The 14480-nt window shown below is 33.3% G+C and overlaps 2 protein-coding genes across 4 annotated transcripts; both read left to right on the forward strand.

Annotated features, from left to right (window-relative positions):
- Positions 1-932: 932 nt before the first annotated feature.
- On the forward strand, positions 933-1673 carry LOC146903004 (cucumisin-like). Its single transcript, XM_085737189.1, has 4 exons — positions 933-1046; positions 1132-1204; positions 1276-1344; positions 1450-1673. Exons 1-4 carry the CDS (start codon positions 933-935, stop codon positions 1671-1673), a joined length of 480 nt encoding a protein of 159 aa, XP_085593315.1.
- Positions 1674-7335: 5662 nt separating this feature from the next.
- On the forward strand, positions 7336-12666 carry LOC146903005 (CwfJ-like family protein / zinc finger (CCCH-type) family protein). 3 transcript variants are annotated; one of them, XR_015023671.1, is made up of 12 exons: positions 7336-7467; positions 7570-7846; positions 8374-8501; positions 8626-8747; positions 9566-9683; positions 9828-10273; positions 10516-10801; positions 11123-11216; positions 11499-11644; positions 11798-12008; positions 12102-12154; positions 12282-12666. XR_015023671.1 is itself a non-coding variant. In XM_085738026.1 (10 exons), the coding sequence occupies exons 1-10, from the start codon at positions 7393-7395 to the stop codon at positions 11924-11926; spliced, it is 1821 nt and encodes a 606-aa protein (XP_085594152.1). In that variant the 5' UTR covers positions 7336-7392; the 3' UTR covers positions 11927-12666. The 3 variants fall into 3 exon arrangements, 1 of the variants encoding a protein (XP_085594152.1); XR_015023670.1 differs by having other exon boundaries at positions 12102-12666; XM_085738026.1 differs by having other exon boundaries at positions 11798-12666.
- Positions 12667-14480: the final 1814 nt, after the last annotated feature.

Below are 14480 nucleotides of genomic sequence, written 5' to 3' on the forward strand. Positions count from 1 at the left end.
GAATGTTTTGAGGTAATGTAATGTTTGAGGTAATTAAAATATTTTTAGTTGAATTTCATTGTTTGGATGATAATTTTGAGAATTTATAAAAGGATGGAAATTACGAAATATTTTCTTCAAGTTAAATTTAGAGAATTTCAAATGACATCTAAAAATTAAAAATTTCAAATTTCTTCATTCTTATAATTTTTCATATTTTGCATAATGGTCCTCCATATGCTAAAATTTTCAAATGATCACAATAAATTTCCACAAATTGCAAATTGTTCCCTAATTTTTTTGGAAATTATAGATTTATCCCTCAACTTTTCAAAATTATAAATTGATCTCTTAAAATTTTCAAATTTGTAAATTGACCGTTAGTTTCAATTTCCAAATTTGGCCCAAAAAAAATTTAAAACTATAAAATTACCCAAAAATGATGACAATGAATTTTTTTATTACTCCGTCCAAACTAGTTAGCAGCTCCAAAGAATGAGGTGTGTGTGCACGCACGCATGCGCGTGCGTGTGTGTGGAATTAAAAAAAAAATGTTAACTTGTGCCCAAGTTAATGAGTCAAATATAGAAATAATTTATTGGAATTTGTGTATTACATTTAATCTTTAACTTTTTAATGAATTGAATGCACAAAATTTTAGAGAATAATTCTTCTTTTGGATTTCTTAACATGTGCTCATGGCACATTTTAAGGGTTTAGGGTTTAGGGTCGGTCTCTGATGATGGTTCATGCAAACTATCTATGTAACAAAGTATTGAAATTGTATATAACTTTATGAAAGATATTTGTATGAGAAGGAAATGTTCACCCAAAAGAAAAAGAAACTAATTTTATTTCGTTGATGTGAATCCTATATAAAAAGGTATCTATATAATGTAACAGTAATATAGAGCATCACAATTTTCTAATGCCTGTTATTTTAATCAATTTACATGAGTCCAACTGCAACCATAATTAAGAGGAATGAGGTATTGGGTACTTTGGCACCTGTTGTTCCTTCTTTCTCATCAAGGGGTCCAAACAATGCCACACTGGAGATTCTTAAGGTTCTTTTTTATGAACAATAAATTAAATAAATTTATATCATTGCAAGATATTCGTTGTTAACCTTTTTTTTTTTTAATGTTGTAGCCGGATTTAGTTGCTCCTGGGGTAGACATTATAGCTAGTTGTCCCACAGGATCTCCTATTTCTGAAAATCTTGGTGAAATAGAAAATTGGAGTTCAACATTATGTCAAGAACATCAATGTTTTGCCCACATGTATCTGGTGCAGCAGCATATATTAAATCATTTCATCCTACATGGTCACCTGCTGTTATTCGTTCAGCTCTAATGACAACAGGTAATATAAATGAGTAGTTCACACCTCGACCAATATGTCAATATATAATTCACTTAGCGTGTTCTAAGTTAATATAAACAATTTTGTATGTTCCATGTGTTGTAGCTAATCAAGTGTCTCCAAAAGATAACCATGGTGTTGAATTTGCTTATCGAGCCGGTCAAATTGACCCTGTAAAGGCATTGAATCCTGGCTTAATATATGAGGCAAATGAAGGAGACTACATATGTTTTTATGTGGTCAAGGTTTTAATGAGACAACTTTACAACAAATCACAGAGGAAAAAATCATTTGCTTTGAGATCGGATATGCAACTGCAAGGGACTTAAATTATCCTTCATTTGCTCTCAAATCCCCACACCCCAAACATTATTTTAAGTGGAAGCTTCAAAAGGACCATTACAAATGTTGGATTTGCAATGTCTACATACAAATCAATTGTGACATCTCCTTAAGGACTCAACATTTCAGTGAATCCTAGTGTTCTGACATTCACTTCACTAGGAGAAAAACAAACATTTGTTCTCACTATAAACGGAATAATGAAGAAATATATTGAGTCAGCTTATTTGATTTGGGATGATGGAAGGTTTCAATTTAGAGAATTTCAAATGACACATAAAAGCTAATAATTTCAAATTTCTTCGATGTTATAATTTTTCAAATTTTGCATTTTGGTCCTCAAAATTATCAAATTGACCTTAATAAATTTTCTAAAAATTGAAAATTGATCCCTAATTTATTGAAAATTATAAATTTACCCCTCAATTTTTCCAAAATTATAAATTTTCCCCTCAAAATTTTTGAAAATTTTAAATTGACCCTTAATTTCAATTTTCAAATTTGGCCCAAAAAATTAAAATGTATAAATGAGAAACATGGAATTGGATAGCATTAAAGTTCAAGAACATTTTTAAAATGATTTGTCGCCGGTGATGTATTTTTTAACATTTCATGGTAGCTTAGTTTGTTTCACGCTATTCCATTAGAAATTAGGACAATGAAATTTTTTATTACTCCATCCAAACTAGTTAGCTTAGTTTAGTTTGTTTGACACTGTTCCATTAGAAATCAGGACAATGAAATCATGGTAGCTTAGCTTAGTTTATTTCACATTGCCAAAAAAATGATGACAATGAATTTTTTTATTACTCCATCCAAACTAGTTAGCAACTTTGAAGTATAAGGTGTGTGCACGCACGCGTGCGTGCGTGTGAAATTAAAAAAAATTATATGAAAAGCTAGTTGTTGTCAGATAACATGTCATATAAACTTATCCTTCAAAAAAAAATATGTCATATAAACTTCATAAACTTTTACGATTGTATATTTTGGTCAGGAATAGGTTAATTTTTACAAGCGCATTGTTTTGAGAATATCTAATTTGGGAAATTTTACCCTATACCCCGACATATGTACTTTCACCCTACAAATCTTCATAGATTTCCAATTTTGCCCTTTTTACTATTTAACTTGTTACACATTAATTATTCATCCTCACTTTCAACATTTCTTATTTAGTATGAATTCACCCCTACATGATATTCTTCTATGTATGTATTTTCCGATTCATTCCTTCATATAAAACGTTTTCTAAATTTTTCCAGAACACTTATTTACTTTTCCACCGGAAAGCTCTACACAGCCTTTTCGATAATATTTAATGGAAAGCCTTATATCAAAGTATTGCGGTGCACTTTTTTTTAATTAAAATTCCATTTTTTTTCTTATTTTAAAAAAAAAATCTGTCAAAGATTAATAAAAGAGACAGAATTAAACTAAACAACAATAACATCACAGAACCGAAAGAAGTATAGAATGGCAGCTATCTTTAATTAAAAAAGCTCGAGTAAGGAAGAACAAAAAAAAATTATGATCAGTAAAACTTCATGAAACGGAAACACTCCATTACCAATCAATTCAAAAAATAATTGTGCAACAGTGGGACACCCAACGACCAAGTAAGAATAGGGACATGAAACGATTGATGTCTACTGGAATTTCAAAACAAATTTTAAAGGACGTGAACGGTGAATCTGAAGTATTCATTGAAAATTTTGAGGAATTATTTGAAACGGAAGATAGAGACATCAAACGATTTCAGGAATCAGTGATTCAGAGAATGATTATGGTAACCTAGAACATGATTCGGCGAATCCAACACAGTCATAGGGCGAAAACCTTGCCAAACCCAGAAAACCTCAAACCTGGAGAAACGATTCCGGTAGAAGAAAAATCAAATCGAAACATTTTTGGCAAAGAAGGGTTCGGTGATGCTTACTGTTTGTTGGAACTTTTTTTAACAAGGTGGGGGTGAACATTGCAAACGTTTTCCAGGAAAAGGGTGGGTAAAGAAGTGAAAGAGTAAGTTTTATTTAACATAAAGGGTGAATTTGGTACTTTATGTCAAATGTTGGGGTCAAAGTATAAATGCAGGGGTGTAAGGTATAACGTCCTCTAATTTGATGTGAGGTGTTAAACATGTGTAATTTGGTTACATATGACCCAACCAATTTTTCATAGATAGGTTTTTTTTTTTTTTTTTGACAGTCATTTTTCATAGATAGGTTAGAATTTATCATCTTGTATAGGAAATAAAATAAAAGATATGGAGTCATCATGTTATGGAGTTTCCACCAGCTTTTAAGCTAAGTGTGATTAATCTACATCATTCACATAACTGATATTTAAATTAAAGATATGAAGAAAAAATATTTAAATTGAAATTCTATTAATCCATACGACAATACATCCAGTAGCTACCATTCACACAAATATCTTACAAAAAGAAACCGTAAACTTTAATACCAGAACGAAAAAAAATGACAGTAAAATTAAAGCACTTCTAGTTTATTGTTAATTAAACAAGAAAACAGTTGCAGAAAATGAACAAGAATGAGGAGAAATAACTGCTTTCATTCATATAATTAGTCTAAAAAAAAATACAAACTGAACACACAACCTCTTTTACATAGTTTAATACTACTAAAACTTCCAATAACTACCACAATACAACACAATTAATTAAAGAAAACTGAACAACAGTTGCTAAAATAAAATAACCAACACATAATACATAAAAGTCTCCACATCAGCAGTCCAAAGCATGATATTTAACACCAAGCTTTGATCTCATATCTTCAAACTTGATAGTTTATAAGGGCTTTGTTAAGATATCAACTTTTTGCTCTTCTGTTTTTTTTTTCTTTTTGAAATTTTATTGTGTCATGGTGGGATTGTTTGGAAGTACAGGAATTTCGTAATCTTCTTCCATTGTTTCCCACAAATCCAAAGCGTCCAAATATGCCTCCATACGCACTGCCCAAAGTTGGTAGTTGCTTCTGTCGAACACTGTCGAAGTGATACCGAAGAGACTTGCTTCGGTTTCCATGAAGTTAAACTCACGTAGATCCCTTAGAATAGGGCTCTAGATACCAATTGTTGTTAATTAAACAAGAAAACAGTTGCAGGAAATGAACAAGAAAGAGGAGAATTAACATAGTTAAACACTTCACCCAAAAACAAAATGCATAAACCTCCAACCTTTAAAGTATCGTAGTAGTACATTCCATGCACACCTTGATACCATCATGCATTTTATATAATATTCTTCTTTGGTGATTCCAATTAGCCCTCTTAACCCAGGTGTGATGTCTAAGCTAAGGTTGAAACCATCAGGTTTTACCAACCAAAAAAGAATGATATAATTTGCGTCATATATGGCATCTCTTGCCGGGAAAACACCCTTCAAATTGCACCATACTGCATGGCATATGGTATTCGACAAAAAGTTAACACCAATTGAATGTGTAGATCCTAATTCTCCAACAAATGTTCCCCTGGGTCCGAGCCACATACATAGTGCACTGAAGGAGATATTGTGGTATGGATGTAAATAGAACTGGCGCCATCCATGTCTTGAAGGTTGGCATAAGTTAAAGTAATACATAAAGAATAAATGAGAGCAATGAAAGCTGTGAACAAAAATTAAGCTCATATAATATTTTCAAATATTGACTTTTAGTTAGCACAAATAATTTAATTGAATATCTTCAAATTTTGTATTTAATGGATGGATGAAAATGAAACATGTGACTATAAAAACCAAAAAACGTGTCATATAGATGAAAACAACATATGTGATTCTACGGTGTATCTTAATGAATTGAGAAATAAACTTTTTCGAAAACTAGTTAGCAACTCTGAAGCATGAGGTGTGTGCACTCGCACGTACACGTGATATTAAAAAACAATAATTATGAAAAGTAAATTGTTGTCGACACAGATGGGCAAAAGTTAAGGTTTTCATTAAGGATTTATGGATAATGATAGTATAGTTTTGGTCTTTGCTTGCCAATCTATCTAATGAAGGATAATGACTCTTATATTATTGCATATAGAAAAATGATTATTACTAAATATACCATAAAATAGTTAAAGAGACAAATACAATAGGAAACTAGATGTATCACCTAGAACTATTTTCATTGTCCTTTGTCTTCTCAATTGCTTACCTACGATAACAGTAGAAAGATCATAGATGGATATGTTAGATCATTGATTCAATGAAATTGAATGATAGGTTGTAAAAAATTAAGGTCATATCATTTGATAGTGCTATCAGCGCTGATGGAGTCGCAGATACATATAACTTCGTATTTCGTTTCATATATATCATTAATTTATGGGAAAAACTTAATGGTGCAAGATAATTGCGATGAATAACAACGAATGAATACAAAGCCGTTGGATTGTATTTTGTTTTTGATCTTGTTTTGCTTTTTATTTATTTTAATGGTATAATAACATTACCCACCGTTTATCGTGTAAAGTCGTACTTGGATTTTTTCGCACTATATAGACATGCTCTTAATTTATTCTTTTAACGAATAATAGAGTTCACATGGCTTGTGTATTCTCGTAACACAGAGGGAAAGATGTAGAAATTGGGAGCAAGGCAATAATTAAACACAAAATAGTTGAGAGTAGTGCTATCAACACTCTTTTCAATAACATAACCTTTATTACTACTACATTTGAATGTGTATGAGATATATTCATGGAGTAGTGCTATTAACACTCTCTTCAACACTCATTTTCTTATTGACTTAAATCATGGTGAGTCTCATATTTTAAAAATGGGAAATGTTAACTTGTGCCCTTAAAGCACAAGTTTAGAAACCAAATGTAGAAATAATGTATTAGAATGCGTGCATTAAATTTAATCTTTAATGTTTTAATGAATTGAATGCACAAAGTTTAAGGGAATATTTCTTTTTTTAGATTTCTTAACATGTGCCCTAAGGGCACAAGTTAACACTACCATTTAAAAATAGGTTTCACTTAAAGTGGTAGGTCATGCATTAGTTTCATCCAATAGGAGAAGGAGTATTAAAGAGAGTGTTGAAAAAATAGTATGCATTCCTCTATATTCACGAATCATTTAAGTTCAGCACATAGATATGGCAAGATTTTAACATTGGCCGACAAAACTCAGAGGTGATTCACTCATTTAGCAATTCAAATCTATATCCATGAATCATTTAAGATCAACACATAGATATGGCAAGATTTTAACATTGGCCGACAAAACTCAGAGGTGATTCACTCATTTAGCGATTCAAATTTGTTGAATCCCATTTCATTTTGTTAGGTATGAGATCAATGAATGTATTGTAAAATGGTTAGGTGAGTAATATTATGCGGCATTACAATTTGAATGAATGCGTAAAATTAATACAGTAAACACATAAATAATTAGTCTCAAACATTTTAAATGTCAAGAAGTGGGGTGTCCGTGTTTCGAAACCCCAAACCCATGTATATATGCATTGTCCTGATCTAAAATTAGTCTATGTTATATTGCATTAAAAAGTGACAAATTTCTTAAACAAAATCTTTTACGCAGGGGCAACTATTTTGATTCAAAACAATTTAATTACATCATCGAAAACACTCTAAAATATGAAACCAAATCAAATAGTACCGATTACACTAGTGTGACGAGGGACTAATTCGGTGACAGTCAAAGGTCCATCAAAATTTATTATGGCCCCTCCGAGAATCCTACTCTGCGGCGACGTTAACGGCCGTCTTAACCAGCTCTTCAAGCGCGTCTCATCGGTAACACTATCTCTCTCTCTCTCTCTCTCTCTCTCTCTCTCTAGGGTTTTGTTTTTGTTCATCAGTTGAAGTGCTCTGCATCACTGAATCCTTTCAATTTAGGTGAACAAATCCGCGGGCCCATTCGACGCACTCTTATGCGTTGGCCAGTTCTTCCCTGACTCACCGGACCTGCTTGATGAGTTCACGGCTTACATTGAAGGTGGTGGATCCCACATTCCCCTCCCTACTTACTTCATCGGCGATTACGGCGTCGCCGCCCCCAAATTTTTGTTGGCGGCTTCTAAAGACTCCGTCAACAGCGGTTTCAAGATGGACGGGTTAAGGGTTTGCGATAATTTGTTTTGGTTGAAAGGCAGTGGAAAATTCAACCTCTTCGGTATGCTTTTGCTTCCTGTATTAAATTCTATTTCACATTTTATATGTCAATTGCGTGAATATCTAATTATGGATTGGAAGATGTGTTTTGATTGTAGGTCCTGTTTGGATAAACAACTTAATTTGCTTATAGCATAAGTACTTATGTATTAGCTATAGTCAAACTGTTTTCATATAAGCTATCATGTAGAGCTAAGGGGAATAAGCTGAAAACAACTTTGGATATGACATGAACCGTTTTCATATGCTCCCTCAATAGTCTCACAAGTACTTATGTCAGCAGATAAACTCAAATAAGTCAATCCAAATAGATCCTTATTTGTCGATTATGATTCCGTGGTCTGTAGTAGATATTTCACGTTAGTTTAGAATTTTAAATAGTGCTTATTTAGAAATTACATGATTTAGCGATTAGTTTTGGTGATCACTATTGTATGTGATTGGTAATGGATTGCTTCCTGGCATATCAGCCTTGAAATACTTATTGGGAATTGAATTTGGTTCCTTATCTTTTGTAGTTATATGTAGGGTTATCTGTCACCTATTTATCTGGTAGGAAATCGTCAACTGGTCAGCAGTTTGGTACTTACAGTGAAGACGATGTTGATGCTTTGCGTGCAATAGCTGAGGAATCTGGAGTTGTTGATCTGTTCTTGACATATCCTTGTGTTGATGTGAATTAATTATTTATTATTCTCGGTCATATTTTATCCCGGGCTTAAAGCCACTAGCTTGTTTTCTACGACGCAGTATGTTTTTTGATTTCCTTGATTCATGATTACTAACGAGTGGCCAAGTGGGGTCACAAATGGAGTAGCTGCTTCAGACATTCCTGCCGGATTCTCAGATTCTACAGGCAGTGATTCAACCATATCAGAGTTAGTTCAAGAGATTAAACCACGGTAATTGTTGGACAGATAGGTTACAATCGTTTGTCTGATTATCTATGTCCCTCCTCTCAAAACACACAGAAAATGGATCAACTACATTTTCTTGCTGAATGTTTCACATGCAACCACTATAGTGATAAACAAATTATGATTTTTCTATTTAACCAGCATAATTGTATGCATAATTCTGATTTCATAATATTTGTCGATCGTGCACTTTTAGCTTCGAAACGATAAGCTCTCAAGTTCCGTGTTCAATTGATTGGATTGTATTGTGTATTTCCTTATATTACCTCTGTCACTGAATATAAGCTCCACAAAATTTTTTTTTTTTTGTCTCTTTCTATAAGCCTATCTCTAAACGGCTAGATGCGTTAATTATTTTTGAACAAAAATACCCAAAAATATTTAAAGACTAAAAAAAAAATCATTAATTCAGCGGAAAATACGAGTCCCAGTAATAGAAGGGCAATTAAAAAATCAATACACATTGTTGATAAATTTAGTGTAAGTAACAAGATTGGTTAAAAGAGACTTAAATTTAGGGGCAAATGGAGTGCTTGTTATAATTGGGAATGGCAATCTCACAAGTTAGTTAATAAATTAAAATTATTAAACTTGGTGGGGGGTTTCATAAAAATCTTGCTTATAGGAGGTTAACTCATTCGCTAGATCAGGGTTAGTATCTTATTTTTCTAGAGGAATTTGTTAGGGCGATTGTGCCTTTTATGGATGAGGCTTTGCTATTGTTGTTATTGTTCTGGATTCTCTTTAGTCTTTGTGAAAGCCGTGTCTTTGATCATAACAGTTTATCCTTTTTTTTTTTGTAGCTATCATATTGCAGGTTCTAAAGGTATATACTATGCCCGTGAACCATATTCAAATGTTGATGCCGTGCACGTTACTCGTTTCATAGGGCTTGCGTCTGTTGGAAATAAAGATAAGCAGGTTCGGCTATTCTTCTTTAGCATACCAGTGTTTGTTATTGAGTGCATTTGTTTTTCTTATGGGGAAGATAAACCTGCCTTTATGTATCTCTCTCTGTAAGGCAAATGTTTTAATTGTAAAATTTTGGTAACTTTTGCATTTCAGAAATTTATTCATGCGATTTCTCCAACACCTGCATCTACCATGTCTTCAACCGAGATTGCTATGAAAACCACCAATACCACCTTATCACCATACACATTTGCGGGGGGAAAAGCTTCTCCAAAGGATACAGTAAAGAGATCCAGTGACGGTATCTCTGATTCTCAACATTGGAGATATGATGTTCCACAAAAGCGACAGAAACATGAAGCTGGAGACAAGTTGTGTTTCAAATTTGTATCTTCCGGCTCTTGTCAATGGGGAGAGACATGTAATTTTCGACATGACACAGATGCAAGGGAGCACTGTTTGAGAGGTGTTTGTTTTGATTTTCTGAACAAGGGAAAATGTGAAAGGGGCCCAGACTGCCGCTTTAGACACAGCTTGCAGGATGAAGGTGATAAGTTTCCTTCCAGGAAGCCTGGATCAGAAAATACAAGGTCTAGCAGGTTTGTGTCTTGATTAATTATATTCTATAGTTAATGTACAGTCTGTTATTTATGGATACTTGATTTGTGAACATGTGGGTTAAGTTACTCATGTGGTAACTAGTAAATTTTTTGTTTTATTATTCTTCAGCGTAGTTTATTTGATTTTTCCTTGTTTTTTTTTTTTTTGACCGTGATTTTTCCTTGTTTAGTTGAACTTCAAAGCTTTTTTGCCCTTGACAAATTCTGCAATACAATTGCAGATCAAGAGAATGTTGGTTTTGCCTGTCAAGTCCCAGTGTGGAGTCGCATTTAATCATAAGCATTGGGGAAAATTCTTATCTAGCATTGGCTAAAGGCCCACTTGTTGAAGACCATGTGCTTATAATACCAGTTGAGCACATGCCAAATACCTTATCTCTTTCTTCTGAATCTGATGTTGAGCTCTTAAAGTTTCAGAACAGTCTCAAGAAATATTGCAAGAACCAAGAAAAGGAAGTCATATTTTTTGAGTGGGCTTCCATACGTGGAACTCATGCCAATCTTCAGGTAAAAGAAGTTAATGTTGCTAGTTGCATAGTAATTAAAATCTGGCTATTAAATGCACTTTGTTTATTGAATGAGCTGGCTTTCCTTTCTCTCGTCCCTACCTTTCACGTCCGTCCACTTTCCCCTTATATAATTTGCTTAATTCCACATTAGATATTTAATCTGTTGGTCATTTTTTTGGGTTAGCTATTTTCCGTTCTAACAATAGCGGCTTGAGTTTCTTTTCTCCCTTGCTTGATGACTGCATGACTTCAACTTTTATGAGATCAGCTGTTGTTTTATACTCTCTCTCTCTCATTAACATTCTACCCTTTTACGCAGGCCATTCCCATTCCATCTTCCAAAGCAGTTATGGTTGAAAAAGCATTCAATTTAGCTGCAGAGAAGTTGGGATTTAAATTTGTGGCAAAGAAATGTAAGCATTGATCTTAAGACCATGCTTTGTATTTTATTGCTTATAGAGTCCTTGTCAGACTTGGATCCTTTTAAGTTACCCTTAACCCTTGTTCCCCCTTAATCTCCTTGTTTTTCATTTCCTTGGTACCAATATTTACTTACCAGTTATTTGGCTTGAAAAACAATCTTCAATTTATTTCTGAGAAATACCTACATTTTTTGTTTTTGTTTTTGTTTCTGTTTCTGTTTTTGTTTTTTGGGTTTATGTTGCATTCTTATGCTGTTTTTCATTGCTACTCAGTCGACAGCATTTCTGATGGAAGAAAGTTTTTGAAGACCCAAATTGATGGGAATTCAAGCTTGTTCTATGCTGAAATCCCGGGAGGCACAATTCTGCTGCACCATGTTGAGGAGAAAGACACTTTTCCCGCCCAATTTGGACGCGAGGTAGCCTTTTAAAAGCAAAATACTCAGTGAACACAGAAACATATTTATATATTTCTCAACTCTTATTTTTTCTGGAAAGTGATTGATTTGTTCTTTAAAATATTACAACTACTGTATTTATCAGCAAGATTTACAACTTGAGAAATGAATCAGGTTCTGGCGGGGTTGCTTAATATGGCAGATAACGCCGATTGGAGGAATCGCAAACATAACAAAGATGAAGAGATGAAAATCGTTGAAGATTTTAAGGACCGATTTGAAGAATATGATCCAAACCGTTGATTGTTCATACATTAAATTCTCAACTTACAATGATGCCATGATGATTATGTTGACTCGTGCGCACAACATTTCGAACTGAGAGGTGTTTATTTAATTCTTCAATTAACACTTTCTGTTGCTTGGTTATTGTAACCAGCTGAGTTTACATGATTTAACCCCATGGATTGGTGCTTAGGATGCGACTTGGTAGCTTACAGGATTTCATCACTTTTATCAGCTGTTCCTACGGTGAGCTTCACTTTCCTTCCACATGGACTTCTTGAAGCTTGTGTCTCTAAGTTTGAATTGGTGCGACTATGTATGTACATTGTATAGACACCTCAACCTTGGTATTGGCATTCTACATATTTTCCAGGCGGTGAATGGCCAAGCTGAAGTGGCTCTACCATATCTCCTAGGTTTATGCATTGATCAACAAGCAGCTGCCACATTTATGTTTTGAAACTGTTGGATCTGCACCTGCTTTATGTAAGTTAAGATATTAATATTTGTTTCGAGAGGCAGGGAGGTTGAGGGTAAGAGTGAAGATCTGTTTCAACTTTCACTAGGAATCATATCCTTTTATTCAATGTTCAGATAAAAGATTTGTACTTGCATTTACCTAGAGTGAGTTCCTATAATTTGTTGAGAAATGTATATTTTCTCAATGGTCGGCTTCAACCTTTCTATGGAAAAGTCAACTCTCGAGACTCTATTTGTTTTGATATTTCTTGTTCTTATGATTTGATTGTTCATTTTCATTCTCGCGTTTTTCTGGTAGCATCTTATTATCTCAGTACTATATAAGGTACTGTATTCTTGACCAACCGTTCCTTGACACTGTTTGAAAGCAAATAATCTCAAGCGAAAAGGGCAAGAGAAAGTACAATTTTTATGCATGTCTTTTAACCGGCAATCTGTTTCAATGGATTGTTAATAGAAAAGTTTCAATTTTGCTGTGCATGACTTATGTTAGAACGGCTATAGATGTCAAGTCGGCCAGTGGTCTTTCCCCTGAAGGATCTTATATGTATGTGATGTTTTTTTAACGAGTTTGTATGTATGTGATGTTTTTTAACGACTTTGAGTCAAGAGACTCCTTGCTTAATCCGGGTTATCTGCTTGAAACACACATTCACACAATGAGGACAATCAAGATTTTTTGGTCTGTGATGTTCGTTGTTCGACTGCGTGACAGTGGGCTTTTGCTCACCGCAGGGAGAACCAAGCCCCCACTTGCTAGAGGCACAGATGAATTTTCTTGGGGTGCTTTTGATGGAAGGAGCTAGGGCAACTACCCATTAGCTATGCCATACTAATACTACACACAGGCCTCAGAAGCTAAGCACACCCGTCGTGCTGAGACCAATTCCCCCCCCCCCCCCGTTCACTACAATCCAAGTAGACAATCACGGATAGATTTGTTGTTGTTGGGGGAACTGGTAGCCGTCAAATCTGCATTTGTCCATACCCTTGTGACAGGCCAGCTGAGCTATCTTTGTTGTTTTTCCCTCGTGGACCCCTCCTTTTCTCTTACCTGTCTCTTGTGTACTAGTGCAATGTTCTGGATTCTCCTGTTAATTATGCGGAGGAGCTTTGTTACTTGAACACAACTTTAGATGCTTTATGTCCCCATCTTTCCCCCTTTTTTTATTTTTTAAATCTTAGAGTAAACAGTGCTTGTAGCCCCTGTAATTTTTTTTTTTAGATTCCACCCTTATAAAATTTTTTTGTTTTGGTTTTGGCCCCTGACCCCCTTGATCAGCAGAATCTTTGACGTGGCGCTGACGTGGTATGCTGCGTCACCTTTTTTGATGACGTGTCAAGCTGACTGTATAATTAATTTTATTTTATATTTTTTTTGGGGTACACGTGGCATTTTTTATTTTTTTAAAAAAATAAAAAATTCTGGAAAAATTAAAAAATTGAAAAAAAAATCTGAAAACATTAAAAAATTCTTGAAAAATGAAAAATTAATAAAAAAATTCTGGAAAATTGAAAAATTAATAAAAATGAAAAAATTTAAAAATATGGAAATTTTTTTAAAAATTCTGGAAAAATTAATAAAAATAAAAAATGATTAAAAAAATAAAATAATCTAATAAAATGAAAAATAATGAAAAATTCGAAATTTTCTGAAAAAAAATTAAAATTCTGGAAAAATGAAATTTTCGAAATTTTAATGAAAAATCTTAATTAAAATTTTCAAAATTTTAATTAAAATTCTGGAAAAATTCTAATTAAAATTTTAATGAAAAATAAAAATTGTGAAAAAATTCTGGAAAATATTTAAAAAAATTTCGAAATTTTCTTGAAGATTAATCATTTTTAAAAAAATGAAATTTTTGAAATCTTCATTAGTATTTCTTGAAATTTCAAAATTTTCATTAGTATATATGTCGAGCTTAGGTTTTTTCAGTGTATTTATTTCCAAAAAATTTTTTGGGAATTTTTGTGTATTTATAAACCGAGAATAAGGGAAAAAATATGTGTATTTATAAACCGAACTTAGGTTTTTTGTGTATTTTTCGAAATTTTCATTAGTATTTTTTCCGGGAATTTTTGTGTATTCCGA

Source organism: Medicago sativa, chromosome 8, assembly GCF_051527215.1.
Source record: "Medicago sativa cultivar Bolivia chromosome 8, Bolivia_mono, whole genome shotgun sequence".
NCBI classification, from domain to species: domain Eukaryota; kingdom Viridiplantae; phylum Streptophyta; class Magnoliopsida; order Fabales; family Fabaceae; genus Medicago; species Medicago sativa.